Below are 25669 nucleotides of genomic sequence, written 5' to 3'. Positions count from 1 at the left end.
GTGTGGTTGAAGAGTAAAAAAAGTTTTTCACCGAGAGGGGTTCGGTGGCGAGGATGATGATGGCGAGAGGGCCTATTGGAGTCAGATTTTCACTTCTGATGATAAAACAAGTACTCACAGACTCGCAGAGAGCAGGAGAACAGCGTCGAGAAGATGAGAGAGTACCACGATTGCTCTGTAAGAAGTTATAGCAATTTGATGGGTGGTAGTCAGGAGGGCGCAGGTTGAGAAGGCGAAGGGCCAGAAGTGGGTGAAAAGTAGTCGTAAAAGAGTGAGAAGAGTATCAAAATGATCCTTGAGACGAGTAGAGACAGTGTGTGTGAAAAAGAGCGTGAGTTTACTAGTATAATGACGATAAAGAGATTAGTGGTGGTGAGGACAGGTTGGTAGGTAGCGAGCAGACATGTCACGTCGTTGTGGTGGAGTTCGGCGTTACTGAAATCCCGATCAGTGGCGAGCTCATGTCCGTCGCGTGGTCGGCGTTACTGAAATGCCGGTGGTACGTGCCTGACTACCCTGAGTGTGGCAGGTTGTGCCCCAATTACACTAGGGTTGTGCCCAAAGTGGCTCTCCTATGTAGCCCGGTGCGTCTTGTGATCCAAACAGTCCGACTAGCGCGGCAGCACGGGAGTCATGACACCCCCAAAAAAGATCAAGATCAAGAAAAGGAAAGGAGCTCCTTCCCCCTGGCCGGGGGCAGGGGCTGCAGCCTTTAACGGCTGTGCACATGCATAGTGTCTTGAGCAGCCCTTCTGCCACATTCCCTTTTTGGCAATTCGGCATTTCCTCATTGGTAACCATCAGCCGCAGCCCCCCCCCTTTCTCTTTTGACAAACCCATTATTACTGCCCGTGTTGCCCATCATTTGATTCCCACTCCTGTCACTTAGCTCCAGACCTGTTCATTGACGATCTGTTTCCTTCCGGTCCCCTCTCCTCACTTTCCACATTGTGATAGCACATTTTCGTAGTTCATCCTTGTCAGCGCCTTCTGATTATGTGTGACTGTAAGTGCTGACTTGCAGATGCTGTTCAGCCTTAATTCTTGTGGAAATGCCACCCTACGACCAGTAGTTGCCCCCCAAGCAAACATTCCCCTATATGACGTCCAGACTGCTTTCCTTCTTGGAGGCTCCCGGAATGAGGTTGCCCGCCAAGCTTGGCTACAGCGCTATCCCTATTTCACAAATCCCTCATACATCCAGGCCCTCGAACATGGCACCATCAGAATTCTCATTCCCGACCAAGTACAAACTGCTGAAAAGCTGCACCGCTCTGCCATTGTGCGACCCGTCGAGAAAGTCCCTAAATTCTGGGCTACCCATCTGGATAATATCTTTACCCCTGCCCAGCAGTTGGAATTGGGCACAGCATACAACTACCTATCCACTCCACCTGTTCAATGCCGTGCTCACAAGAAACTTGATGCAGAGGATAGAAGACACGGACTCTTTGCTCGCCCAACCTATCACTTTGGACGATGGTTGAGGCAAAGAAATCCAGCCATATTCAGTGCCGATACCATGCAAGCTGGAGCAATCCTTGCAACCCAGCAACAATGTCAAGGTGTGATCACCTAGTTTTGTAGTGCATTGTCAAATGTTCTTACATTGGCAGGAGATTGCATCCGGCAGTACGACAAGGAATTATTTGCTAGACAAGCTTACACTTCCCTTGTTTCCAACGACCTCACCACCAACAGCCTTCTCCCCCAGGCGGTTGCTCCAGCCTTTCAAACCACTCAATGTCAACGTCCCTTTGAATTTGGCGGTTTTGGTACCATGGTCGCAGCAACAACTGGCCAGTCTGAAATGGTGCATATAGACATCAATGATAGCGAGTACAGTTTGGTGATGCCTATTGCTCCTGACGGATTTGGGGATGAACATTTGCCGACTGTTCAGAAGTGGGGTCAACTCTGCCTACGTCAACTTGGTGTCACGACCCTGCAACCTCAGTCGTGACATCAGGTTATAACCGGATCGCAATCATAGGGCTGATTGCAATATTGTGTCTTTTAGCGCAGTGGCCTAAGATGTCACATGCATGGCCAGTGTATGGCCTGGTGCTGGTTAACCAGGTCTTAACACTTGGATATTGTATTCCTGTCCGTCCGGGTCAGGTTCTGTTGTTCCGTGTCACAAACGTTGATTCTTCTTCTCTACTGACCAATGGTTGACAAACCTTGGCTAACTACGTCGTTGTGGGGCGTTGATGTCTCACTGAGACATGGTACTTGTCGGGGAACTACGGCTAACTACACCGTAGTAGTATGTCGGGTTGCAGACAATCAGGTGATCGTCGATGAACTGCGGCTGACTTTGCCGTAATGCGTCAAACTGCTGATTGGTAGCTCTCCTTAACTCAAAGGTGGTAGCTACTGAATATATCACTCACTACCGACAACAATCAAGGATCACTGAAGAAGTTCAGCAATCTGTAAACTGTCTATACTTCTCCTCTCTCCTCATAGAGCATCTTTCAACTCCTGCACAGCCCCACCCTTAGTCCTCTTCATCCAACTTCGCCGTTCCTCGCCATATCCCTGACATCCTGCTCCGCTAACTTAGCCGCACTTCGTCTTGCTCCCTCAATCTCCTTCTCCTAACTTTGCCGTAGTTCTTTGCTAGGCGGGGTTATCGTGACAAATACCCTCTAGGTTTTTGTAACTTCGCCGTAGTCAGTCTCAGTGATTCGGGTGGTGGTTGGTGATGGATAGTGGTTCAGTGATGGTGAAAGGAGGGTCGGTGATGGTAGTTGTCAGGAATGTTACGACATGGTTCGTGACACAGCTCTTCCTCAATGGGAGCATCTGTGGTGTAGGCGTGAACAGTGACAGGGTGAGTCTCTCCGGCGCCAAGGAGGTTGAGATTGCAGCTGAAGTGATGTTGACGAGGCCGGGTGGGTTCAACAGTGCCTGATGAAATGAGGAGTGGGCCATATACACGGCAGGGGTGGTTGGGTGCGGGTGCTGCCATTGTGAATGTGTGAGGATTGCTTGAACGCGAGTGATTGTTTACAGCATCATCCATCCATTGCGGTATATAACAGCTGAGAAGGTGTACACCGGTGACATAAGCTTCCATCTCATAACCGGAAATGGCAATTATGGCACAGTCACACTTTTCTGCCCAATCCGGTCAACAGAGTGAAACATCTCAGACGCTGACAAAAAGGGATTGTCTCAGTGTCAATCCGGATGTGGAAGGTCAAAGTCAGTCAGTTTCAACCATATTGTCTGCCTGACCCACTTCCGGCCCCAACATCCTCAAGCCTGCTGCCATCAAAACTTCTTGGTGGACAACGTTGTTTGTTTCTCCCTCCCTATCTTCCAAAAGAAGAATCTTGGTTGACTGCGGATTTGTTGCCTGAGACAGCCCAACATACAGCTGCCCGTGACCAAAACAAGAGATGGCTAGATCCAAGCTCGCATTTGGCAATGATTGACCCTGAGCTTTGTTGATGGTCATGGCAAAGGCCAGCCGAAGAGGGAATTGGGTGTGAAATAAGGTGAACGGGGCGTTTGGTTCAGGGGTGGTGAGTAGGCGGATACGGGGAATAAGCACCAAGTCACCATCATGAGTTCCTCCAAGGATACGGCATTGAAGTACCCGGGCTCCAATTTGGATGACAAGTAGGCGAGTTCCGTTACACAGCCCATCGGACGGTGCCAGATTACAGAGAAGAATGAGAGGAGAGGAAGTCTTGAGGTTGAGTACATGGAGAGGGAAGCCAGCAGGCTGAAAGGTGTGCAAATACTCTTTGGTGAGACCCGTGTTAGAACCATCCTCAAATTGTGAGCTGTCGGCGGAGAGGAGGGAATGTGAGTCACCAGCCATCCTTTGAGAGCAATGTCGTCTATTTGATCCACAGAATTGTTGTGCGGCACTAGAAGAACTCGACTTTGGAAGTACCTTGCACACATGTCTGGGTCACTGGGTTGGATACCAACAACACTGTCGAAGATGTGTTGCACCAGATGCAACCTGTCTGACTTAGGAGGGAGGCAAAGCGAGGGAGGGAGAGTGAGTACTCCTTGTTGTGAAGCCTTCCCGTCCTTTACATCTAGAAGCCACTGTGCAAACGCCGCTGCTTCTTGAGGTTGAAAGGCCTCTGCAAGACACATGTTCTTGTGTAGGGAGTGGATAATGATCTGACCCCAGAATGATGCTTCAGTGATTGTTGCGTTCACTATTTGAGACCGGCTTGCTTTTGGAATCACGGGAAGGCACTGCCGAAGGTCACCTGCATGTGAGTTTTGGGATTCAAGTAGAGTATTACTCACCAGCAAACAGGACGGTCACCCCTCCAAATGGAGATGAGGTTTGTCAGCAATCCTGAAGCATGCGGTCAACAGCGGTGAAGCAATGGTGATGTCGCATGACAGCCTCGTCCCAGACAATGAGTGATGTGAGTCGGAAAAGCTCTGTAAGGGGTGATTGAACACTGACATGGCAGGTGGAGTCTGCGGAGACTTCAATGGGTATCTTGAACCAGGAGTGTGCTGTTCAACCACCAGGCAGGAGTAGTGATGCAACCCCTGAAGAAGCCACCGCCAGAGCAATCTTCCCAGCGGCTTGGACCTGACCAAGACACACTCTCTCAACAAATGTCTTCCCTGTACCCCCTGGCCCATCTAAGAAGAACAGATTGCAAAGGCCCTGTGAGGCAGACTCAGTAACATTGTCAACCACCTGTCTCTGCTCCAAGTTTGCCAATGACAAAGCGGCTTGAATCTCATCATGGAGGGCTGGAGTGTTGTACTGCCTCTTGTCTTGCACCAAGGACAAGACATTGAACTGATGGAACCGCTTGGGTGGTTCTGGAAGGTTTAATTTGGTCATCAAATATCCATGTTGTTCAGCAAGCCTGGAGAGCAGGCCAAGGCCCAGAGCTACAGTGTCTTCAGCTGTAGGATCTGTAAGCCCATATCTTGTCCTGAGCTGATGGGCGCAGTTGTCATAAAGATCTGTTTGGTGTCTGACCAACACCTGAGAAGCGTTTGTTGGGCTGCTGTGGACAACAATGGTCATGAAAAGCAATTGAAGTGTATGTGCAGTTTTGAAACCTGCAGCTTCGGTGAGGCAGAGGTTGTGTTCCTGATCGTTTTCTAGCTGTTGCAACCCGTCCTTGTGAGACCTGAAGGACAAAGACGGAGTGGAACATAAAGGTTTAGATGGTCTTGGACCAAGACGAATGAAGATGGTCCGTGGTACTGTGAAGTGATCAGATGATACTCAAGTCAAGAAAGTATAAGTCAAGAAGGATAGGATAGCTTGGAAGGATCGAGTGGTCAAGCTAGTATGTATCAAACAAGGATGACACTTCTGTAAGAAGTGCTCCCGAAGAGGTCTGATAATATGAAATGCAAAAGATATTTTGATCCTTGGGGAAAAGGATCCATGGGGCCAACAGGGGGGGTTTATATATCCTGCAGAGCAAGACTATTGTTGAAGAGATTCCCGTTGGAAATCTCACCTAAGTCTTCACCAGAAGTTTAGTTACGTCATACTTTGAATCAAAACGTGATATCTTGAATAAAAGCGAGGCGTAAACCTCTATTCTCTTCTGCGAGACTTCTGTGAGACTTCACTGAGAACCTTTCTGTCTGAGGAATGGGCCGGAACCTTGGATGGGGAAGTCATGATGAGTAGGGTCATGACACTAGCAGTCCTAGAGCATCACACGCAGACTTGAAACTGTCACATTGGACTTTGTTCACAAAAAGTAGTTGCTGAAACAACTGAGGACCTTTGACATGGTAGAGAAGCATTCGAAGATAGAACCGCTGACTGTCAGTAGGATCAATGTTGTCACTGACAGTACTGACCTGATCTTGTGATGGCGGGACAAAGACAACCCGGCCAATAGTTCTCCAAGCATTCACTCCTTGAGACATCCACACAGCGTCAGCCTTATGGGATGTCACGCCTGGGGGTAGACTGCGATAGCGTAGGGACTGCCTTAGGTACTGAGGGGTATAGTCTCTGACTCGTCGAGCTAGATGACTGCCTTAGATACTGAGGGGACAGAGAGTACTGGGTTAGAACCAGTTGAGTGACGTCTCTTACTGGAAGGGGAGGATCAAGGATAGGAAGACGAGAAGTAAGAGGAGATTCATTGCTGGAGAAGTACTGAAAAGTACAAGTTTATATAGACAAGAGCTAGTTGCAAACGGGTTGACCAGTCTGGACATTCTTGCTCTCAGGCTACCAATTGCGTAGCCCATTTGTCATGCCCATCTGGTGCTACCATCTGGTATGCCCATTTGTCATGACCATTTGTTATCACCATTTGTCCTTACCTTTTGTTCTTACCATTTGGCCTGATCTTATCATTCCTAATTAATTATGAGTCACTAATACTTTGAGTCCATACTTATTCTGAGTCATGATTACTGATTCATGACATGGAAAGTGAGTGTGGCTGGTGCGTCGGGGTAGAGAAGGTCTCTGGTCTCCTCAGGATGAGCAGCACAGTACAGAAAGAATGCTTCCAACATTGATGATTTCACACGGCACAGGGTGGCTCGGGCATCCGCAGTTAACCCCCTAGCTTCCGCTGGTGAGATATACCGACCTTCAATATAATCTGTGATCTCGTCAACAGACTGTTGACGCTCGTGGACAACAAGAGCTGATCTGTCAGAGCCTTTGTAGACATACTTGAAGACATATTTGACGGCGGCAATGGCAAAAGCAATTTCAATGTTCATGTGACAGTCTGTAGAGTGCACAGGGAGTACACCAGTGCATTATCAGTGCTATCTTGTATATAGTCTTCTTCAATCTCTCACTTGTTTCCTTCCGTTCCCTCCCCATACTCACTTCATTGTAATTCCTTCTCTACTGTCTGTATAGACTCTCTCGGCCTTCCTTTCTTCCATATGTTCATATCAGTATGTATATAGACTTGTTATTTAGTAGTAGTATAGTCACTTTCTTGTAGAAGTTCTTCAATGTTGACCTCAAATTGTGAGAACATTTGATCCTCTTGAAGACTGAAATGTATATGAAGGGAACCGGTTCTGCAGAAGAGGCCATCACTTCCTCTGTTGTCTTTCACTCTTCTTTGGTTTCTAGACATATTTGCCACTCACTTCTTCTATCCTTATGTGCATCATCATCTAACTCCTTAGGTGCTGATCACACAATTCATCTCTCATCTCTCATCACCTTTCCTCTTCCATCGCCCATTCATCATACTTGCTATCATCATCATCGCCTTCACCTACCTTTGACACCATCTCAACCGTCTTTGATATCATCCACCCACCTACCCTTCAACCACATCTCATCCTCATACAGATACAGATACTGACCTTAGACGTTTGTAGAGTTGACTTTCACTGACGGATATTATATTGTTCGGGCGAGTTAGGTATTGTCACGGTCCTGTCCTTGACAGACCTCAATGAATCAAAGACAGGTGGACTACAACTGTTTAGTTAGCTTGAACAACAACGGTTAGTATTATGTTGTTCGTAGACTTGTGATTTGGTCGGACGACTAGAGTGACTTGCAAAGAATCCAAGCAAGTTGAGATGATGATGATGAGGGTGCGTGTGATGATGTGGACAAGGGTTTTGTCGAGGGAGGTATGTCGAAGATAAGTATAAGTCAAGAAGAGGTCTTTGTAGAGTGGCAAATAATATTTTGATCCTTTAAGAAGAAGAACTATGGTTTCTACGGAAGGGGTTTATATACTTTACATAGAGACAAACCTAGAAACATGTCAAGAGACATCTTTTCAATATATTCTCTTGCTTCATGTCTTATGCTCTCATGCTAATCTCATGTTTCCCTGAATGTCTCCCAGGGATACCAAAGAGATCTCTTAGAGATGTCTCGTGCCTCAGGCTGATCTTGTATGTATCTCATAGAGTTGTCTCATGCCTCATAGAGATCTTGTATGTATCTCATAGAGATGACTCATGTCTCATAGAGATCTTGTCACAAACTACGTCGTAACATCCCTGACAACCACCATCACCAACCCTCTCTTCACCATCACCAACCACCACCCGAACCACTGAGACCGACTACGGCGAAGTTACGAGAACCAAGAGGGTATTTGTCACGATAACCCCGCTGTCATACATCACCTATCTGCCACTTGTCAAACTGCTTTTGCGCAATCAGACACTTGAAACACATACCCCTGAATACCTCCACCTCCACCTCCACATGCTGGAACCTTCCACTCTTGCCTCCACCTTTACCTCCACTTGCTTATCAAGCCTCCACACTCTGGAACATTCTGTGCCTGCCTCCACCTTCCCAAAGTAGCAACTCTGGTTGATTGCTGAGCAATCATCCATAGTCCGGAACATTCAGTGCCTGCCTCCACTTTCCCAAAGTAGTAATTCAGTCTGCTCGCTGAGCAATCTTTCCCACGTTTGCGCTTTCTAGTTTATTCCGTAGACATGTTGAGCAACCTGCTTGATGGGGATAAATACCCCCTCCAAACAGGTTGTTCCCCACCTATGGATCTTGTGTCAATCCAGTCAGTCCCAGCCTGACATCTTGCAGTCCCCTCAGTCCCCTCAGTCCCTTGTCACCCTCCGTATACTCCTCAAGCTCTACGAGCCAGAGACAAGTATTGGGTTACAGCCCCATTCCAGTCACCTTGCCTACTGTCACGGCCGTCGAACAACTACTTCTTAATAGACCGACGGTCGACGAACCTCGGCTAACTTCACGCTCTGAGTCGATGTCTCACCCAACCAGGAGGGCGCAGACGTCGAAAGGGGTGTAACTACGGCGTACTTCGGCGTAGTTACTCTAACTAGGGTTTTGATCTACTGATGGCGATGTATCTTGATTTATAGCTATCTCTATCTGTCTTTTACTACTGACAACAATCAAGGATCGCTGAAGAACTTCAGCGATCTTCTCAGCTAATATTATCTACTCCTCTTAGACGTTCATCCAACCCTCTCGCGCTTTGACGTACTTCAACGCACTTCGTCCAACTTCCCCGAGCCCTCGGCCATCCTCTTCCTCCTTCGACTAACTCCGCCTAACATCGCCGCACTTCTGCTCCCATTGTCCCTACTTAGCCTAACTCCGTCTAACTTCGCCGTACTTCTGCTCCCATTGTCCCTACTTAGACTAACTCCGCCTAACATCGCCGCACTTCTGCTCCCATTGTCCCTACCTAGCCTAACTCCGTCTAACTTCGCCGTACTTGGTCTCAGAAGTCCTGAGTTACGTGTAGAGTAAAGAGGTTAAGACGTGATGGGGGTTTTGATGGTCAAAGGAGGGTCATTGTTGGTGGAATAATCGAGGTGTCACGACGTAGTTCGTGACACCTACCCTCTGGGGATTAGACCCCGTCCGTGACACCCGCCTAGCGGAGAACTACGGCAAAGTTAGGAGAAGGGGACCGAGGGAGAGCAGAACAGGGGAAGTTAGGCAAAGTTAGGCGAGGTGAGCGGAGTAGGACATCAGGGATATGGCGAGGTACGGCAAAGTTGAACGAAGAGGACTGAGCGTGAGGCAGTGCAGGAGTTGAGGGACGTTCTATGAGAAGAGAGGAGCAGTATAGAAAGTTTACAGATCGCTGAACTTCTTCAGCGATCCTTGATTGTTGTCAGTAGCGAGCGATATATTCAGTAGCTACAACCTTCGAGTTAAGGAGAGCTACCACCGAGCAGTTCGACGCACTACGGCGAAGTTAGCCGCAGCTCATCGACGATCATCTTATCATTTACCACTCGACGTATTACTATGGCAAAGTTAGCCGTAGTTCCCCTGACGAGTACCCTGTCCTAGTGAGACATCGTCACCCCACTACAACGTGGTTAGCCGAGGTTTGTCGACCGTCGGTCAGTAGAGGCGAAGAAACGAAGATTGTGATAGATCTTGTGTGTATCTCATAGAGATGTCTTGTGTCTCATAGAGATCCCGTAGAGATACCCTGTCTCATGTTGTTCTCGGTGGCTTGTGGCTTGAGAATGCGAGAAAATGAGATCAGCTCTTGGTGTGATATTGGTTACGACCCTAGGACATTATCCGGGTTGTAACAATGTTGCCCGATTACAGGACCGAAGCTGATATACTTAAATAGAGACTGAACAGAATAGAACAGAACAGAACAGAATAGAACAGAATAGAACAGAAAAGAATAGAACAGAATAGAACAGAATATAACAGAAAAGAATAGAACAGAATAGAAAAGAATAGAACAGAATAGAACAGAATAGAACAGAATAGAACAGAATAGAACAGAATAGAACAGAATAGAACAGAATAGAACAGAATAGAATAGAATAGATCAGAATAGATCAGAATAGATTAGATTAGATTAGGATAATTGGAAGAGACAAGTGACACACAAAAAAGAATAAGATCAAAAGTAGGCGCTCACCCGGACTCGAACCGGGGACCACTTCCAAACTGGATTACGTAACCCTAAGGAAGTATGTTAACCCCTCCACCATAAGCGCCTTATTTTATGTGCTTTTGTGTTAGCATCAGCCCCGCAGCAACCGCGCGGGTGACCTTGATTCGATTCCCAGAACGGATCTCCTTTTTCGTTGTTGGGACGTTTTATAGTTTTGCTTCTCAAGTGAACGGCGATTGGGGACGGGAAGAGTCTGGGTCGGGCACGATAGACTACAAGATGTCGGCATCGGTTGAAGTGCTGTGATAGCGTCGTTTGCGAGAACTCTCTAATGATACAGTCAGTGGGTGTGGGATATTGTTAGGGCCTAGGCAAATCAGACCTCAACTCGATCCCGTCAAATTGATGGCATATTGCTCAAGAGGCAAGTTTTTGGTTAGCTCCCGGTGAATCTCCTCGATAGCGTCAGGTGGGGTCCAACAGATACAGTATGCACAAAGAAATGCCCCTACTTTAAACAGTCACCATATTCAATGTTTATCTGATACTGTCACTTGACATACATCATGATCGGTAGACGTGAGCGCCTGCAGTCAGCGGTTGTTGTTGTAGTAAATGTAGACATTGCTGACCTGAGGGATCTAGTGTTTAGGGTCGCTACGATCTGAATTAGGCCTTTGCTTGATCCTGATACCTGACCACGTCGAACGTTCGATCTTTGGCCAATCATCGATCCGAGGTACTTTACGACGACGGACGCGGTCCTTATAGTTGGCTTCAAAGCCGTTCCCCCCGTGAATAGGCTGGATGTCGTATTCAGGGTCCCAGCGATTGGTAACCCTACCAGCCATGGATTGAAGTTTTTCGTAATCGACGAGATCATAGGGAGCCCCTTTTGGCTCTGTCGTCTTGAAAGAGGTATTGAGAATCTCGGTCCTTTTGGCATCTCGATCTTTCAAAGCGGTCCTCCCATACCATCCGTTATGTTTCGAGTTTAGATTGTATACAAAATCATAATAGAATCCGTTGACCGTCTTCTGGCGTGTGAGCCAATAAGCAAAATGAGGGTGAGATGGATCGACGATGAGCCATTGAAGGTCATCGGAACGACGAAAGTTGTTCACTTTAGCTTCGCGATCGTAATGCAGATGTGGTCCATTATGACCTTTCTCGACCCGGAGATTACCGATGTACTTCGTATACTCATCAATCAAATCTTGAGCGTTCGACCGGAAAGTCTTCAGTGGGGTGTTAGGATCACCACCGATGTAAAGAGCGATAGTACAGCAAGATGAAGGTGACATGAAATTTTGAGGGGGACCAAAGGTGACCTTGAAATCGATTCCGTCTATAGTGTGAATACTTGTTTTTCTAGAAATGAGATCGAAACAGCGTATAGGGTTGAAGTCGGCGACAGAACCTCCGATACAACCGGGTACTGAGTTTTTCAGATTCCAGACGGACGCTGGTACTGCACCATTTTTTCTCATAATGGCTTTGATGATAGATATCCCCATTCTCTCATCGATGTCAACTCGAGTCGTCGATTGTAAACTAAAATTCAAAATTGTGACTCTATCGTTTCCCGAAGCTGAAGACCACACAGTGGGTACTCCACATTTCTTGAGGTACCACATGACTGCTTCCAACCATTGTTCATCCGCTTGACCTTGAGTGTAAAGTTCAGGAGAGAGACGGATTGTTGCAGAACGTTGATTCCCTCTATAGGTCTTATCGCCGGGACGGACCTGAACTTTTTCCATGTCTACGATTTGAGTTTTGCCATCCCGATCAATGAAATGTAAAGGAGGACCGTGTCGCAAGAGTTGAGTTACATGTTCGATAGCAGAGTGACGAGTGTAGCTGGGTAGATCATGAGCTTTCAGCATGACTGTCTTCCATTCCGGATGAGTGATGTCATCTTCTTCCTCTTCAAGTTTTTCATCATCGGCGGATTCGACAGTGACGTTGTCTTTGTGTAAATTCACGAGAAGAGGTGCTTGCTTAGTGTTTGTCGTAGGGAGAGGTTGATGAATCGTGACAGTGGTTGGTTGAAAAGTAACCGAGCGTTTGGTAGATTTGTTACGGGGACGAAATGAGGATGAAGTCTTTCCTCCTGTGGTTTGAATCTGCCAATCAGCGGGAATGATGATTTGAACGTGATTCACTCACAGCCGCGAACGAATACTCGATGCCATGACCAAAAGGTATACGATTGTTCTCACCTGGAGGAGAAGTCTTATGTTCGTCAGCTTGCATTTCATGACAAAGACAAAAAATGGAACTGACGGGTACAAAACGATCATCATGAGTGTGACGATTGTCGAACATGGGTTGTGATACGTCATGATGATTGACAGACGCAGAGAATTCTTTATCTGCACGCACACCTTTCCCATGTGAAGTAGGGATGATCGTGGAATTACCGGTGTCGAGACCGTGACTTTCGTTCGAGCCAGAAACTTTGGTAGTCTGCAAGATCAGCATAGCGCGGTAGCTAGTAGAAAGAATGATAACTGACTACTGTCTGAGTTGTCAGAGAAGACATGAACGAGCCAGTACTCGTCGTGGACCACTCGGCCGGCGTTTGGTCAAGAGTACGAGTAGGCCTCGTTTTGGTCTTCTTCCACATGATGCGGATAGTCGCTTGTTGATTCGTGTCCCTCACAGCAGAGGTTTTGGCGTAGTTGTAAGGATTGAGAATGATTGTGATGGAGAGGGTGGATGAAGTAATCCTCTGTCGACGGGTATGATATAGGGTGGAGAGGTATCATGTTCGCAGGGTGTGCCGCCGTGTACGGTCCCGGCTTCTTATGCCTGTATGAGGACCAGAGCTTGGTAATGCAGTCGCCAGTCGACGACGGGGGCAAGAGGGAAGAGCCCCAAGTGAGTCCAAGGTGAAGTGGAACCGAGCGCAGACTGTGTGTGATTAATGGTTCTGTGGATCTGTGTGTCACCGCGTCACCGGCTCACCGGCCATCACCGGAGTCCGCGTTTTCGATTCTCCCCTCCAAACCCATGAACCATGGCCCGCATCCCTCCCCCACAGGACACTCTCAACGGCTTAGACGTGGCGGATATCCTCATCAGATAGTGAAGAGTGTATCATGAGGATTTCATGCATGTAGCTGCAGTGGGGACCAGGCAGGAGGGAGCGCTAAATGATCTCTAGAATCTGCACTATGAGTATAGTTGCCACTCTACTGGTAGGGAAAGAAAGGATTCTATTCGAAAAGAAGAACGCAAAATCAGTAATGGGTGATTCTGAGGGACCATCGGGCCACCGTATGGGCCACCGTATCTACGGTTCCTAAGAACTGCGTGATTTGCGCGGTATTATTGGGTAGTCAATAAAGGGAGGCAGGGAATGAAAATCCCAGTAATTTTAAAGTGTATGATCGATTGACGATTGACGACGGTTCACCTCACAGGGCCTTTCTCCCGCAATATACGTCGTGCATCGTATACAGACTTTCTACACAATTTCCCCAAACTCTGTGCACATGTCAGATTTCTTCACATACTTATGTATCTACAGATCTAGTTCATGCTCACCTCTTCACCCCATATCTTCCGTATCATGCTAATCCGTTCAATGCCTCATTAATTCTTATGCGAACCTCAACACTGGCAATTCCTCCGTCTTAACCTCTACACCCACCCCAACATTATTCCCTTTCCCCGCATTGAGAGAATTGATAGTCGCCTGCAATTTCTGTTGAGCCTCTTTACGTTTCCCCAATGCTTTTTGTAACAAACCAACTTCCTTCTTCTTTTCCTCAAAAGCATTCTTGACACTTTTCAACTGAGCTTGAAGATCTCCAATCATTTTCTTCAACTTGTCCACATTTCCTTCTGAAACAGATTTGACCAAATTCTGATCTCGTATCTTCATATTATTGATTTCTGTCTTTTTCTCTTGTAACGCCTTTTGAACTTTACTCAATTCTTCATGAACATTCACTACCATACTTTTTAAAACTTCGACGTTGGTTTCTCCATTTACACTTTTCTGACCCCTCAATCCGCTCAACGTCTTCAAATTCCCCTGTAGACTACTGATGGATTGATTCTTCTGTTCCACTAATCGCTTTGATTGTTTCAATTGACTCTGAAGCTCCAATATGATTTTCTTCAATCCTTCCATACTTTCTCCCGCCATGACAGAAGGATCTGTCATCCGATCTCGTAGGTTCTTCAATTCAACGGTCAATTTGGTAGTTTCTGCTCGACTCATCTGAGCACTTCTCAGGGCCGCTTCGGTATCTCGTTGACTCTCGAGAAGTTTGTTCTTGGATCGAGTCAGCTCTGTCTGTAGTTTTGCGATCGAGGATATTTGCTCTGTGAGAGGATATCTCTCTTCCACACTTGGTTCGTCTTCAGTTTTCATTTTTTGTTCGTCTGATTCATTCCTTGAATGATGATCGAGGTCGGGTGAAGTAGTGACGGTGTCATATTGCGGCTGCAGAGGGGATTGTGAAAATGGAGGATGAATTTGAGGAGAGTGCATTTGAGAGGGATTCGTTAAAGATCCACTCCCATTATCACCTCCGCTTCGTGAGCCTGAAGAATGACGAGGGGTAGGAAGATAAGGCTGAGGGGAGAAGTGAGGTTGAGAGGGACCACTAGGAGGAGTGGGGAGACCAGGTCGAGAGGGAAGAGGAAATCGAGATGTCCCTATTCCTCCAACTTGCTCTGTAACCTTTTCCTTCTCCTGATTCTTCGTGAAAGCCGAAGCTGACATGTCAGAAACCTCTTCAACCCATCTTCCCACATCGAACCCAAGTCCTACACCTCCATTCTGATTCTGATGAAAGACCAAGAACCTTTCAAGTTCCTTCGTCATTGTCTTTCCCAATCTTATCAATTCTCCACTCGTCATTTTCAATTCTTCCAACTCTTTCTTATTCGTATCCTTTTCACTTTGTACTTGCACTAAATCCACTTTCATCCCCATATTCTCTTTTTCTAACTGGACCAATTTCTTATTCATCTGCTCTCGTGATCTCTCCCACATAGAAGTCCTTGTTTTCGAAGTAATTTGTTCATCCTCCAGATCTCTGAGCTGTCTCTTTATTTCTTCCTTTTGAACTCTACGTTCTTCCGCTTTGTTCTGCCAATCTTTAGCATTCTCACGAAATTTGCTCAATTTCTCTTCTTTTTCCGCATAACGTTTTTCGAGATCTTCCATAGCTGTTTCCTTGTCCCCGAGGAGCGATTCCAGTTCCGAGATTTTTACGACTTGGTCAGACGGAGTTGTCTGTTCCATTTGATGAGAGATCTTCGAGTTGTTCAGACGAGATCTTGATACGGCTTCAGCAGCTGCAGTTCTTTCTTTTAATGTCAAAACCTCCTCTTCTCTCTTCCTGGCATCTTCTTCTAATCTCGAGACTCGTAATTGCAATTCATCCTTCTCACCGACAACTTTGTTAAGCTGACTCTTCAATTCGACCACCTTTTTCGTCCTTCTTTTTAACTCGGAAGTCTGGTTGGATGATCCAACATGCTTAGAGGTGTCAGGGGAAGTTATGTCTATAGGAAGTTCTTCGTCATCAAAAAGTGAAATGGTAGGTATAGGTGGTGAAACGGTGAGGTCGATAATGGGATATGGAGGTGAAGGAGCAGGAGCAGGACTAGCGCCGAACAGTTCGTCATAGACTTTATCAAGATCGGAAGATGGACTGGTAGGTTCTTGAACGGGAGAATGAGTTCTGTCAATTAGCACACCAGCTGAGGCAGAATGACATGTCTATCGAGAGATCCATGTTGAATGAGATTGAAGGGAAATACCAGACATGCTCAGCTACATACTGCCAGACATGAGAGGGTTGGGAATGATTACGTGGTGTGGGAGTCGACTCACCGTGCACGTTTTGATGGTCTGAGAGAAACCATCTCCGGTTCACAAACCTCTGCTTCATCTTTGACCCAAGTGGAAGATGATTCAATAGGCGGATTGGGAAGAGACATGATTGTCAGTAAGCGACAGGAAATGAGGGGAAGGTGATGGGATAAGACAGAGAAACCCGATCCTCAAATTTCTCACCTCAGCCTCAGTCACCTAGATGCTCAACGTGCAACACGTGATTGAGGTGATACGAGGTGAGAGATATGAAGAGTGGGAGTGGGAGTGGGAGTGGGAACAAGGAGGCACGAGAAACGCAAGACGAATGTGAAAAGAAAGTGAGAGTCGAGAGGAGGAAAGGATTATCAAACGAGGAAAAGAAATTGTGATGCAAGTGATGAGTGATGGGAAACTGCAAATATGCACTTTCCTGTACTGGTAATAGAAGATGAGTTTCCGAATTGGTAAATCAGATGCAATCTTCTACTCTACAAATTACATTGACTGGCTCTGATACATTCTTGTCCTCTTTCCATCCGCAGGAAAACGGATCTCACCCCGAATTAAATCCTGACCCACATGTCTGCCCGGCCGCTGATGAATCACCCATGAGTTACTCACATGTCCAGGCTGAGAATTGTGACCGACGTATATACGACGTTTTGAGGTGAGTGAGAGGCGCAAGTATCGAGGTAGATGTTAGAGTTGTGTAATGTCGTGACCAAAGCTGTCCTAAAGAGCGGTACCCCGTTCGAAGCTCGCTCGGATCCTGGACGTCAGATTATGGTCTCGTTGAAGGGACAACCAGATATATATGACTCGATGAGGGATAGAAGGTAGTTGTGGGAAGAGGCATCAAAAGCAGGATAGTGTATATGCACGAGTAAGACTCACTCTTTCGTGTATTTGTCGAAATACCGCGCAACCTACTGATTAATGCATCGAAGCACGAACAGGAACGTTCACTCACCTTTTTGTTGAAGACTTTGTTGCGCTGGTTGATATACGTAACGGTCTCGTCTTCCTCTTCCTTCTTCTTTCTCTTACCCTTGTCCAGACTGCACATTAGCACTATAGCCTGGCTATTATCCCTCCACGTTCTTTCCAGCCTATCCCAATGCTGAGCTATTGAATTCGTACGGATGTGCGCCCTCTTGAAGCATCGTATGCTCTTTGTTGGGGGAAAAGGGGATAACATTGCGAATGGATATTGTATGAGTAAGGAGGCGGAGAAGACACCCACTCTTTATTTATCTTTCCAACCACCCGGTCCACTGCATCCTCACTAGGCTTACTGTCTCCATAGGCCAACGTGTCCATTCCTCGATACAGATCCTCCGCAGCGGACAACCCTTTCGCCTTCGATGGTCCGGCAGCGACGAGCGACGCAGATGTAGCGTTGGCAGGAACCAGAGTACCAGGTGCTAATCCCAACGCCGCTTCCTTGGCCCGTTCATATGCCACCAGATCTGGTTTAGTGACGCGTACATTACGATTATACTGTTTGTGTGCTTCATCCTCCGCATCTAGTCATCAGCGTCTGTTTTGTGGGACACAAACTTGTGGAGTAGTGTGAGAGAAAGGCGATACTGACTGTGAAATCTCCCATCCGCTCTCACAGCCTGATCAGCCATCTTAGCTTCCCATCTCTCATTCTGCTCAATACTCCACTCCCAAGCTTTCTTCCTCTCCAGATCTTCACCCGTTTCCTCGGCATCCGCCTTCAGTCGTAAAGTTTGAGCAAGCTTGCGTTGTTTCTCCAACCTTGCTAGTTCTTTCGCCGTCACTTTGGCCTTTTGATGGTCGGCAATGAGATCTTTACGATTGGCAACGGTGGAGGCGTTCTAATGTGAGCTTAGCCCAAGCCATCGTACAGACGTCAAATGTCCGCCAACTTCTGAACGACGTCTGCTTCCTTTTCCTGAGAGCAGTGAGAATCCTAGCAGCCTCTCATAATGCGCATGTGTATGATGGTCAGCCAACGGAGGAGACTTGAAGGAACTGAGGTCGAGAAGGATGAAAGCTGGGAAAATAACACACCATACGCGCCCGTAATTCTTTCAACTTTTGCATTCTGTCCGCCATTGTCACCTTGCCCGTCTCTTCCGTCCCTTCCGTCTCTCCATCTTCCCTCGCGTCCTCATCCTCTTCGTCAATTTGCCTTTCTCCCTCTATCTCCTGATTCCGATCCTCTTCCGCATCCTGTTGCTGTTGGCCGTCATCCTGCTCTTTCTCACTACTTCCCTCATCCGTCACCTGCACATTCTCCTCTTCAACGACCCCGACAGTGGTACTCTCTGACAACTTGGATCCTCCCCTCTGTGCTCTCAAAGATCTCACGGGTCCTGGGGATGGCGAAGGTGCGGTAGATTTGACCTGACGTGGTTTCCTAGGAGGCATAATGTCGAATGAAAGATAGAGATGGAAACATGCGGGAGAAGGAAAGTCAAAGTGGCGAAGAATGTATTCGATCCCCCCCTTAAACGTTTCTCAAGTGGCACTGCGATCGACGCACGGGGCTTTGACAACCCTCGTTTTTGATGACGACGACCAACTACCGCCCTTCTCACAACCAAAACTTCTCTTGGACACATTCACATCTTTGATGTCTAACGTTAGCCATACACTCATCAACTGATTTTACCCTTTAAACACTGAGAACAGCCAAATCAGATCTCAAGATGGTTGAAATTTCTCATATCCACGTATCAGGTGACTCGCACAGGAATGCGCCTGGTCAAGAACTAGAACAGGACTCAATTATTCAGAGAAAGGAAAGCAACGGAAGAAAGAGGAAACCCAGTGAAAGTGGAGCTCTGTCATCAGAACCTTTGGATAAGAGACCACGGGTAGAGTGCGCTTCTTCTTCTTGTGGATGAGTATATAAAGTAGTGTTGAACTGATTGACCAGAAGCTTCACTGTATCGTCATCCAACCAAATTGATAAAGTCGGTCTGTCACAACATACGTTTGACGAAGATGATCTCTATGATATCTTTGGTTCTGAACCCGACAATGATCCGACTATGGTACATCACAACCCGACTTATCCTTCTCCGTCTCCTTCTACCCCTCAATCTCTGGAGAAACGAACGTCGGCTAGACCTCCACTCACCACACACCTTCCCATCCCTTTCCAGACCAGTATTCCCACACCTGACTCTGACCCCATTTTGAATAAACACCACTCCGATGCATTCCATACCGCTCAAACTCTCATTGATTGGTACAAAAAACGAGCTTTAGAAACTGAGATTCGACACCAAGAAGAACAACGACTTTCTCATCTCCGTATAGCCTCTTTGGAGAATAGTCTAAAGAATAGTCAAGCAGCAGAAATAACGTCATCTGCACGAATCCGAGAATTGGAAGAACAACTGAAGGTCACTCGAGCTTGCGTGTTGACCACCTCTACCCCTTCTCAGAATGAGGTGGAACTGAGGAAGCAGGTGGATTATTACGAGATAGAAGTGGAATATTTGGGTACTAAAGCCGAAAGTAGAAGGAAAGAGAGGGATGATTTGGTCATTCAGTTGAAAGGTTTACGACATGATTTTGAGGTTCTACGTCAGAAAAGGGTTGTTACACAATTACCAGACAAAGAGGAAACCCCAAGTCCCACTTATCAACTGGAGGAGTGTAAGAAAGAGGTAAGAAAACTCAGCGGTGGTAATGAAGAAATAGGGGATTTTTCCAGACAGGTGAATCAGGAGTTGATTCGGCCGAGGAGGAGCAACAGTGAAGAAGTGAAGCGTCTCGACTACGAAGAGATCATAGTGGAATCCCAACGCCTCAACAGACAAATCAAACCTTCTTCGTTTTCAAATACTACCCGCAAAGACTTCCATGATCTTGAAAATGGTGAATCCCAACGCGGTCTGTCGATTGAAATGGAGAAGGAAAAGCCTCAGCTCATCAACCGCTTGAATAGCAACAACAGTCAGACAATTCATGTCATCAAGCCGTTCGAAGAGCAGACACCGGAACTAGTCCCACGTTCTCATCAAAGAATACCTCGATGGGTTCCCAAAAGCGAAGAGGAGGACCACCAAGCGGTCGCGTCTCCCCACGGAGATGCTCCTCGACACGATCGAATGAGAGCTTGGCTGGGGCAATGGAAGGATCATAACGCCCAGCGAAGAATGGGTTGAGTGTTGAAAACATATCCAAATGGTGTCCGAGGGTGACATTTACTAAGGTCAGTGTTGCTCACCACACGTCTCTCACCTGTCAGTGACTGATGGAACAGACATGTCAGTACTGAACATGTGAGTATGAGTTTAGGAAAAAGTACATATTCCCCGAGTCTCCGACTTCTGATTCAACATCATTCTTGTACACGACACCAATGCCGAAGTACTATACATCGCGATGCCATGGCATAGATCCGGATACACATGACTGACGAGCACAACTAGTATTGTCCGTGGTTCGTATAATACCCCTGTTGCATCTGTTTGTCAGCGTGAGATGTACGTCAGATCTAATAACGTGTGGACATCGAGATAAAGTGGGAAGGGAAGAGATACTCCAGTTACGAGTGGGGTAGGTTGAGGAGATTCCGAGAGAGGACAATAATCCACTCACAGAGGGATCCATCGCTCTGGCTTGAGCTTGTGCATGAGCCATTTGCATTTGAGCCGCTGCCTGAGCCTGTGCCTGTGCTTGCATTTGCGCCGGATCTTACTGTCAACATTGTTCCGTCCATGATTGCATTACTTCTGATGTTCATACCACGTTCGGTTGGAAAGGCGAGTTTAGGCGTGAGGTGTGATAGAAAACTTTAGAAGCGAATCGATGACTCACCATAATACCCCTGTTGCTGCATCATATACTGCTGCTGTTGTTGTTGTTGCTGCTGTGCCAAAGCCCTCGCTTGAGCCTGTGCTTGGGCCTGTTGTTGAGCTTGTTGTGCTGCTTGCTGCGCTTGTAGAGCTTGTTGTTGCGCCTGAACAGCCGCAGAGGCTTGTGATGCCCTTGCAGCGACACGTGGAGGGAGGGCGAGGGAAGCGGTAGACGACGACACGGCGCTAGGAAGAGGAGGAGGGGCGATGGGAGCTGCGGTGAAGTATGGGTGAAGAAGAGCTTTGGCGGCGTCGTATCGCCGGGAAGGTTCGAATTGTAGGAGATGTTCGATCAGGTTGACAGCTGAGTATGAGCATTGGACTTCGATATCACTGATCAGATAGACGGAGACATGAAGAAAGACTAACCATCATGGGGAGCCTTGGGAAGGAGAAGGTGCATTGGTTGTTTGGAGTATTTCGTAAGGGGAGTCTTCAGTTGAATCTCGGGCTAGACGGTAAGCTGATGGATGAAGTTCAGCTGTAAACGGCTTACTGAATCCAGCTTGATCTGCGCGATGGTAGCTTCACTTGGAGTCCCGATGACTTTCATAATACAATTGAGCTGATCAGGGTTGTCTCTCCCTCTGAACAAAGGGTAGCCGGTGATCATCTCTGCGAAACTGAATATCAGTGAGGGCCAATGTCACCGTTTTAACTGACAACTTCATGTAGTCGTAAAGATTAGTGAGAAGGCGAGAAAGTGTAGACTCACATGCAGCCAACGGACCAGATGTCGATGGAAGTGTTATATGTCCGCGAGCCTAGGAGAACATCAGGAGCTCTGTACCATAATGTCACGACCTGAGGATGAGCATTCGTCTCTCCTACCCAGTATGCGTTCTTCTTGGCCACATCAAAGCCAACATGAAGCCAACGTAGTTGGACGCCTAAGTGGAAAGGAGAGTGGAGTAAGGGAAATGAGGACGGACAAACTCACCTCGTTACTGAAAGTGTTTACCGGGACTCCGAACGCTCTAGCTAGACCAAAATCACCAATCTTCAATTCCATCCGTCGATTGATCAACAGATTTTGAGGTTTGAGATCACGATGCAGCACTCTGTTATCATGACAGTATTGTATTCCCTGTTCATGAGTTTTCCCTCCAAGACACGACTGTCTCATTCATTGAAATATCAAATCCTGAGAGGTGAAGGTGGTATATGACTGAGCTTGTCTCTTCAACAACATCGAGGTATGAGAGGTGTGTGCAGAGAGTGGAAGATGCTAAAACTCACATTCAACAATTGATGTGTGAAATGTTTGACAGTGGCAAGGTCTAAAGCGCCTCTGTCTCCATGTGTGTCCATATACTTTTTCAAATCTTGTTCACAGTACTGAACATGAGCACTTTCCTCTTGTAAAACACCACGACCCTCCCAACCTGAAAACACATCGGAATAGAATGGATTACAACATAGAATGACCAGGTCAAGAGAAACAGAGACTCACTTCGAATATCAGAACAAGTTTAGATTCGGTGTGTATGACATCGTGTAATCTGACTATGTTGACATGTCGAAGTTCTTATCACTCAGCTCTGTACCTTGCCTCGTCCATACACAAGCACGACATCTTTGCGACGTCTTCAGTACGACTGAGAATCGTAGGATATATGGGAGAACATGTACTCGTATGGAGGAAGGTGTTATGTGATGGAGTAAGAACTCACCCTTCATCAAACTGATCTCTCTTATGGCCGTACTGGGTGTACCTTCCTCAGCATCCAGGTGAATCTCTTTGAGGGCTACAATCTCTGAAGTCGTCCGCGATCTTCCCTGCATCATCAGTGAACATACTCCGACATGGTGCTTTTCGCCACCCTCTCCTCTCTATATGATACATGTCAGACATCGGCCGTTACTACTGAATGACACCAATCCTGAAGATCCCCCACCTGACTGCTAGAGGGTTATAAGGAGATGAAACCATAAAGAGGTACAGAAGAAAGACACACCTTGTACACTGTAGCATACGTCCCTTCCCCCAACTTCTCCAATTGAACGTAATTCCTATCTGTCAGTCCTCCATCTCCTCCATTTCTCTGACCTGCTGGCGACACCATCGAGACTGGGTAACACTCAGATAGCAAAGTGAGGTAAAGTTGGAATGATGATTAGATGCAACATGGAGAAGTCAGACTTACATGATTCGGTAGAAGGTCCGATAAAGGAGGGAGGTGTTGGGCGCGGTTCGGTGTGCGAGGTTGAATGGTAAGGAAGGTTGTGAACGTGTGTCAAAATACGCGGTGATGTTATGTCGCCACTGATCTCGCTCGGATGGTTGATGATCCAGCCTCCGACGTCAGTTCGAAGAAGGGTAAATTACCTACAAGATGGATGGATGGATGGGAGACGAAGAGTAGAGGAATGAGTTGATACGAGGAGAGAGGTCGATGAGTGAGTGATGGGTGATCTACCGGAATCTTAAGACAAGGTTAAAGTTGGCTCAATCTCTACCATCTACGTCCTCCTCACTTCCCGGTAAGTTAAAGACGACCGCTGGCTACGTCGTATAGCAATGAGTCTGGCCATACATTTTCTACCATATGCGTGGCCGTACTGCCAATGACAAAGAACACCGCTCAAAGGCTATGTTAAGGACGCCGAAGATGACATTTCGATATCTCTACCAACCCAAACTCTTATCGGTGCCTCGTAATTACTATGCTACATTCATCCTGACATCTCATTGCCATAAGATATCTCATTCACTCCGCCTGACCCTCGAACGCTGCGGAAGCTGATAACAAGGCCGATATCGACGCGTACGCATCAGCATCTTGACCTTCCATCCCTAACGGGAACCCGTCTCCGAATTGCATCTCACTTTGCCCCCTCTCCGCTTCTACGTTGACCCCTACCCCCGTTTGCGTATGTTGTGTTCCGTGCACCTGTGTCTGTACAGGATGAGCGAGTTGATCCGCAATTTGTGGTTGACCGGGAGAATCGACTTGTCGAGGTTCGTATGGGTCAAATCGTCTGAATGAAGGGTCGGAAGGATCACCCGGTGGTGGGGGTGGGAGATGTGGTGTTAAACAAGGATACCGAAATGGAGTCATTCCGTATGGATAAGGAAGTCTATGGGTCTGTTGATAAGCTTTTGTCCGATGCATTCATCAAGTTTGAACTGACCGGGATGGGTTGCTTGGGGGAATTCGATTCGGTCAAAACCGGATCAGGAAGAGGATCGTTAGACATGGTCGAGACTATTGGTATCGCCGGAAGAGCCGAGGGACCGTACCACGTAGACATGTCCAACGCCGGATCGAATCTTTGATCGTTGACGACCTTGACAGGCGGATTATGCCTGGTACGTTTCTACTTTTCAGCTGTTTTGAATTTGAGCGACTTGAGACAAAACATGTAGACCGTTTGAAGAATCGACTTGCTTATGGGTAACTTAGTGCGGGAGAAAAGATTAAACATACAGCAGTAGAATAATCATATCTATTCAAGTTTTCCTCTTCCCCTCTTGTAGGTTCCACACCTTCCTGGTCTACCCCAACGAAAGATCCAGTCCTCCGGTTCATGATCCCCTTTGTACCCGCTCCACCCGGAGGGATATCCTGAGGTCCACGAGATTTTCTCTTAACATTTCCCGTCGTCGAGCGAGTCGTGACCGATGATCTCCTTCGAGTACGGGGTGGGGTCCGGAGAGCGGGGTCTATTGCTGGATCGAATACTGATATTGTTGACATGATAAAAGAGTGGGGTCGAGAACGGTCTCTCGGGGGCAAGGTTGAATGGCGGGGGCCCACGTCTGGCTTTTGACAAGGAGGGAACAACTGATTGGTGAAACCCCGACTAACACCGATATGAGGCAGTTCAACGCGACTGATTTCTTTTCTCTCACAAACAAACTTGAACAACGTCACTTTGGAAGAGTGAAGTACCAAGAGTACGACGCAGTTTTTTGACTTACTTGCACTTAGCATGCACAACAAGCTTGAATTTACATCCCTGAGATCTTCTCCTTCTGTGCATGATGTGCCATGTTTTGCTTGAATTCTGGATAGCATACGATGCGTGACTATCCCCACATGTCTCCGATCACCAACTGACAAGCTTGACTTACTCCTTACGTACTCTGACGTCGATGAGTCGGGAACGAACGGTAGTAACCATCCAAAGTACCAACATGCATGAGTTTCACAAGATCCAGGAACAAAGAGAGTACGATGGAAGCTTTGTTTGGTATAGCGATAACCATCACCACCAACTGACTGACCATGATCCAGAAACATCTGCTTTCCTTCCTTCCCTTCGTGACCTCACCTTCAGATTGTTCATAAGGATGAAGAATCCGTCTTCTTAGGATCCTATTATGCACATACTGTATCAAACAAAGGGATTGTAACTAGCGTACGGTCCTACTTGGGCATGTGAGAATCCTAAGTCATGCTTCACTTTTGGTAGGAGGAGAAGTGCAATCGTCATAATGCGTATACTGCGCATCGAAAAGACAGATGAACGGACGAATGACTCTATCGGAAAGTACCCTTTCTCTCTCCTCTTACCTACCCCCGATCATCCAAAGACGAACATTTCAGGGTAGACCCTGTAGTCTACCCAAGTTAAAGTCTTGACAATCCTGAGAAATCCACTTTGACCCATCGGACGGTCATCCCCTT

The 25669-nt window shown here is 47.1% G+C and overlaps 6 protein-coding genes across 6 annotated transcripts; 2 read left to right on the top strand and 4 right to left on the bottom strand.

Annotated features, from left to right (window-relative positions):
- Nucleotides 1-288: 288 nt before the first annotated feature.
- TREMEDRAFT_65367 (uncharacterized protein) lies at nt 289-5225 on the top strand (the record flags this gene model as incomplete). Its single annotated transcript, XM_007007537.1, has 14 exons — nt 289-331; nt 361-584; nt 1025-1565; nt 1617-1910; nt 2353-2438; nt 2619-2703; nt 2739-2839; nt 2952-2986; nt 3176-3213; nt 3532-3536; nt 3638-3795; nt 4176-4250; nt 4880-4919; nt 5145-5225. 14 exons carry the CDS (start codon nt 289-291, stop codon nt 5223-5225), a joined length of 1806 nt encoding a protein of 601 aa, XP_007007599.1.
- A 1168-nt stretch (nt 5226-6393) lies between these two features.
- TREMEDRAFT_65366 (uncharacterized protein) lies at nt 6394-8187 on the bottom strand (the record flags this gene model as incomplete). The annotated part of the gene is made up of 5 exons (XM_007007536.1): nt 6394-6578; nt 7099-7140; nt 7353-7438; nt 8013-8089; nt 8158-8187. 5 exons carry the CDS (start codon nt 8185-8187, stop codon nt 6394-6396), a joined length of 420 nt encoding a protein of 139 aa, XP_007007598.1.
- A 3907-nt stretch (nt 8188-12094) lies between these two features.
- On the bottom strand, nt 12095-12960 carry TREMEDRAFT_57719 (uncharacterized protein; the record flags this gene model as incomplete). The annotated part of the gene is made up of 4 exons (XM_007007479.1): nt 12868-12960; nt 12636-12818; nt 12519-12584; nt 12095-12475 (listed from the first exon to the last, which is right to left on the bottom strand). Coding segments are annotated over exons 1-4 (640 nt in total), but the record flags the coding sequence as incomplete, so codon positions are not given.
- A 3963-nt stretch (nt 12961-16923) lies between these two features.
- Nucleotides 16924-18029, bottom strand: TREMEDRAFT_34983 (uncharacterized protein; the record flags this gene model as incomplete). The annotated part of the gene is made up of 6 exons (XM_007007443.1): nt 16924-16960; nt 17086-17117; nt 17162-17249; nt 17435-17513; nt 17610-17717; nt 17786-18029. Coding segments are annotated over 6 exons (588 nt in total), but the record flags the coding sequence as incomplete, so codon positions are not given.
- An 843-nt stretch (nt 18030-18872) lies between these two features.
- Nucleotides 18873-20118, top strand: TREMEDRAFT_65362 (uncharacterized protein; the record flags this gene model as incomplete). The annotated part of the gene is made up of 3 exons (XM_007007535.1): nt 18873-19045; nt 19103-19892; nt 19969-20118. 3 exons carry the CDS (start codon nt 18873-18875, stop codon nt 20116-20118), a joined length of 1113 nt encoding a protein of 370 aa, XP_007007597.1.
- An 856-nt stretch (nt 20119-20974) lies between these two features.
- On the bottom strand, nt 20975-23371 carry TREMEDRAFT_45651 (uncharacterized protein; the record flags this gene model as incomplete). The annotated part of the gene is made up of 11 exons (XM_007007465.1): nt 23183-23371; nt 22994-23048; nt 22709-22814; nt 22489-22562; nt 22275-22373; nt 21976-22122; nt 21751-21839; nt 21532-21658; nt 21405-21480; nt 21210-21339; nt 20975-21062 (listed from the first exon to the last, which is right to left on the bottom strand). Coding segments are annotated over exons 1-11 (993 nt in total). The 5' UTR covers nt 23185-23371.
- Between the last annotated feature and the right edge of the window lie 2298 nt (nt 23372-25669).

Source organism: Tremella mesenterica, assembly GCF_000271645.1.
Source record: "Tremella mesenterica DSM 1558 unplaced genomic scaffold TREMEscaffold_14, whole genome shotgun sequence".
Taxonomy (NCBI): Eukaryota; Fungi; Basidiomycota; class Tremellomycetes; order Tremellales; family Tremellaceae; genus Tremella; species Tremella mesenterica.
Note: the sequence above shows the minus strand (reverse complement) of the source record. Positions and strands in the feature narration are given on the sequence as shown.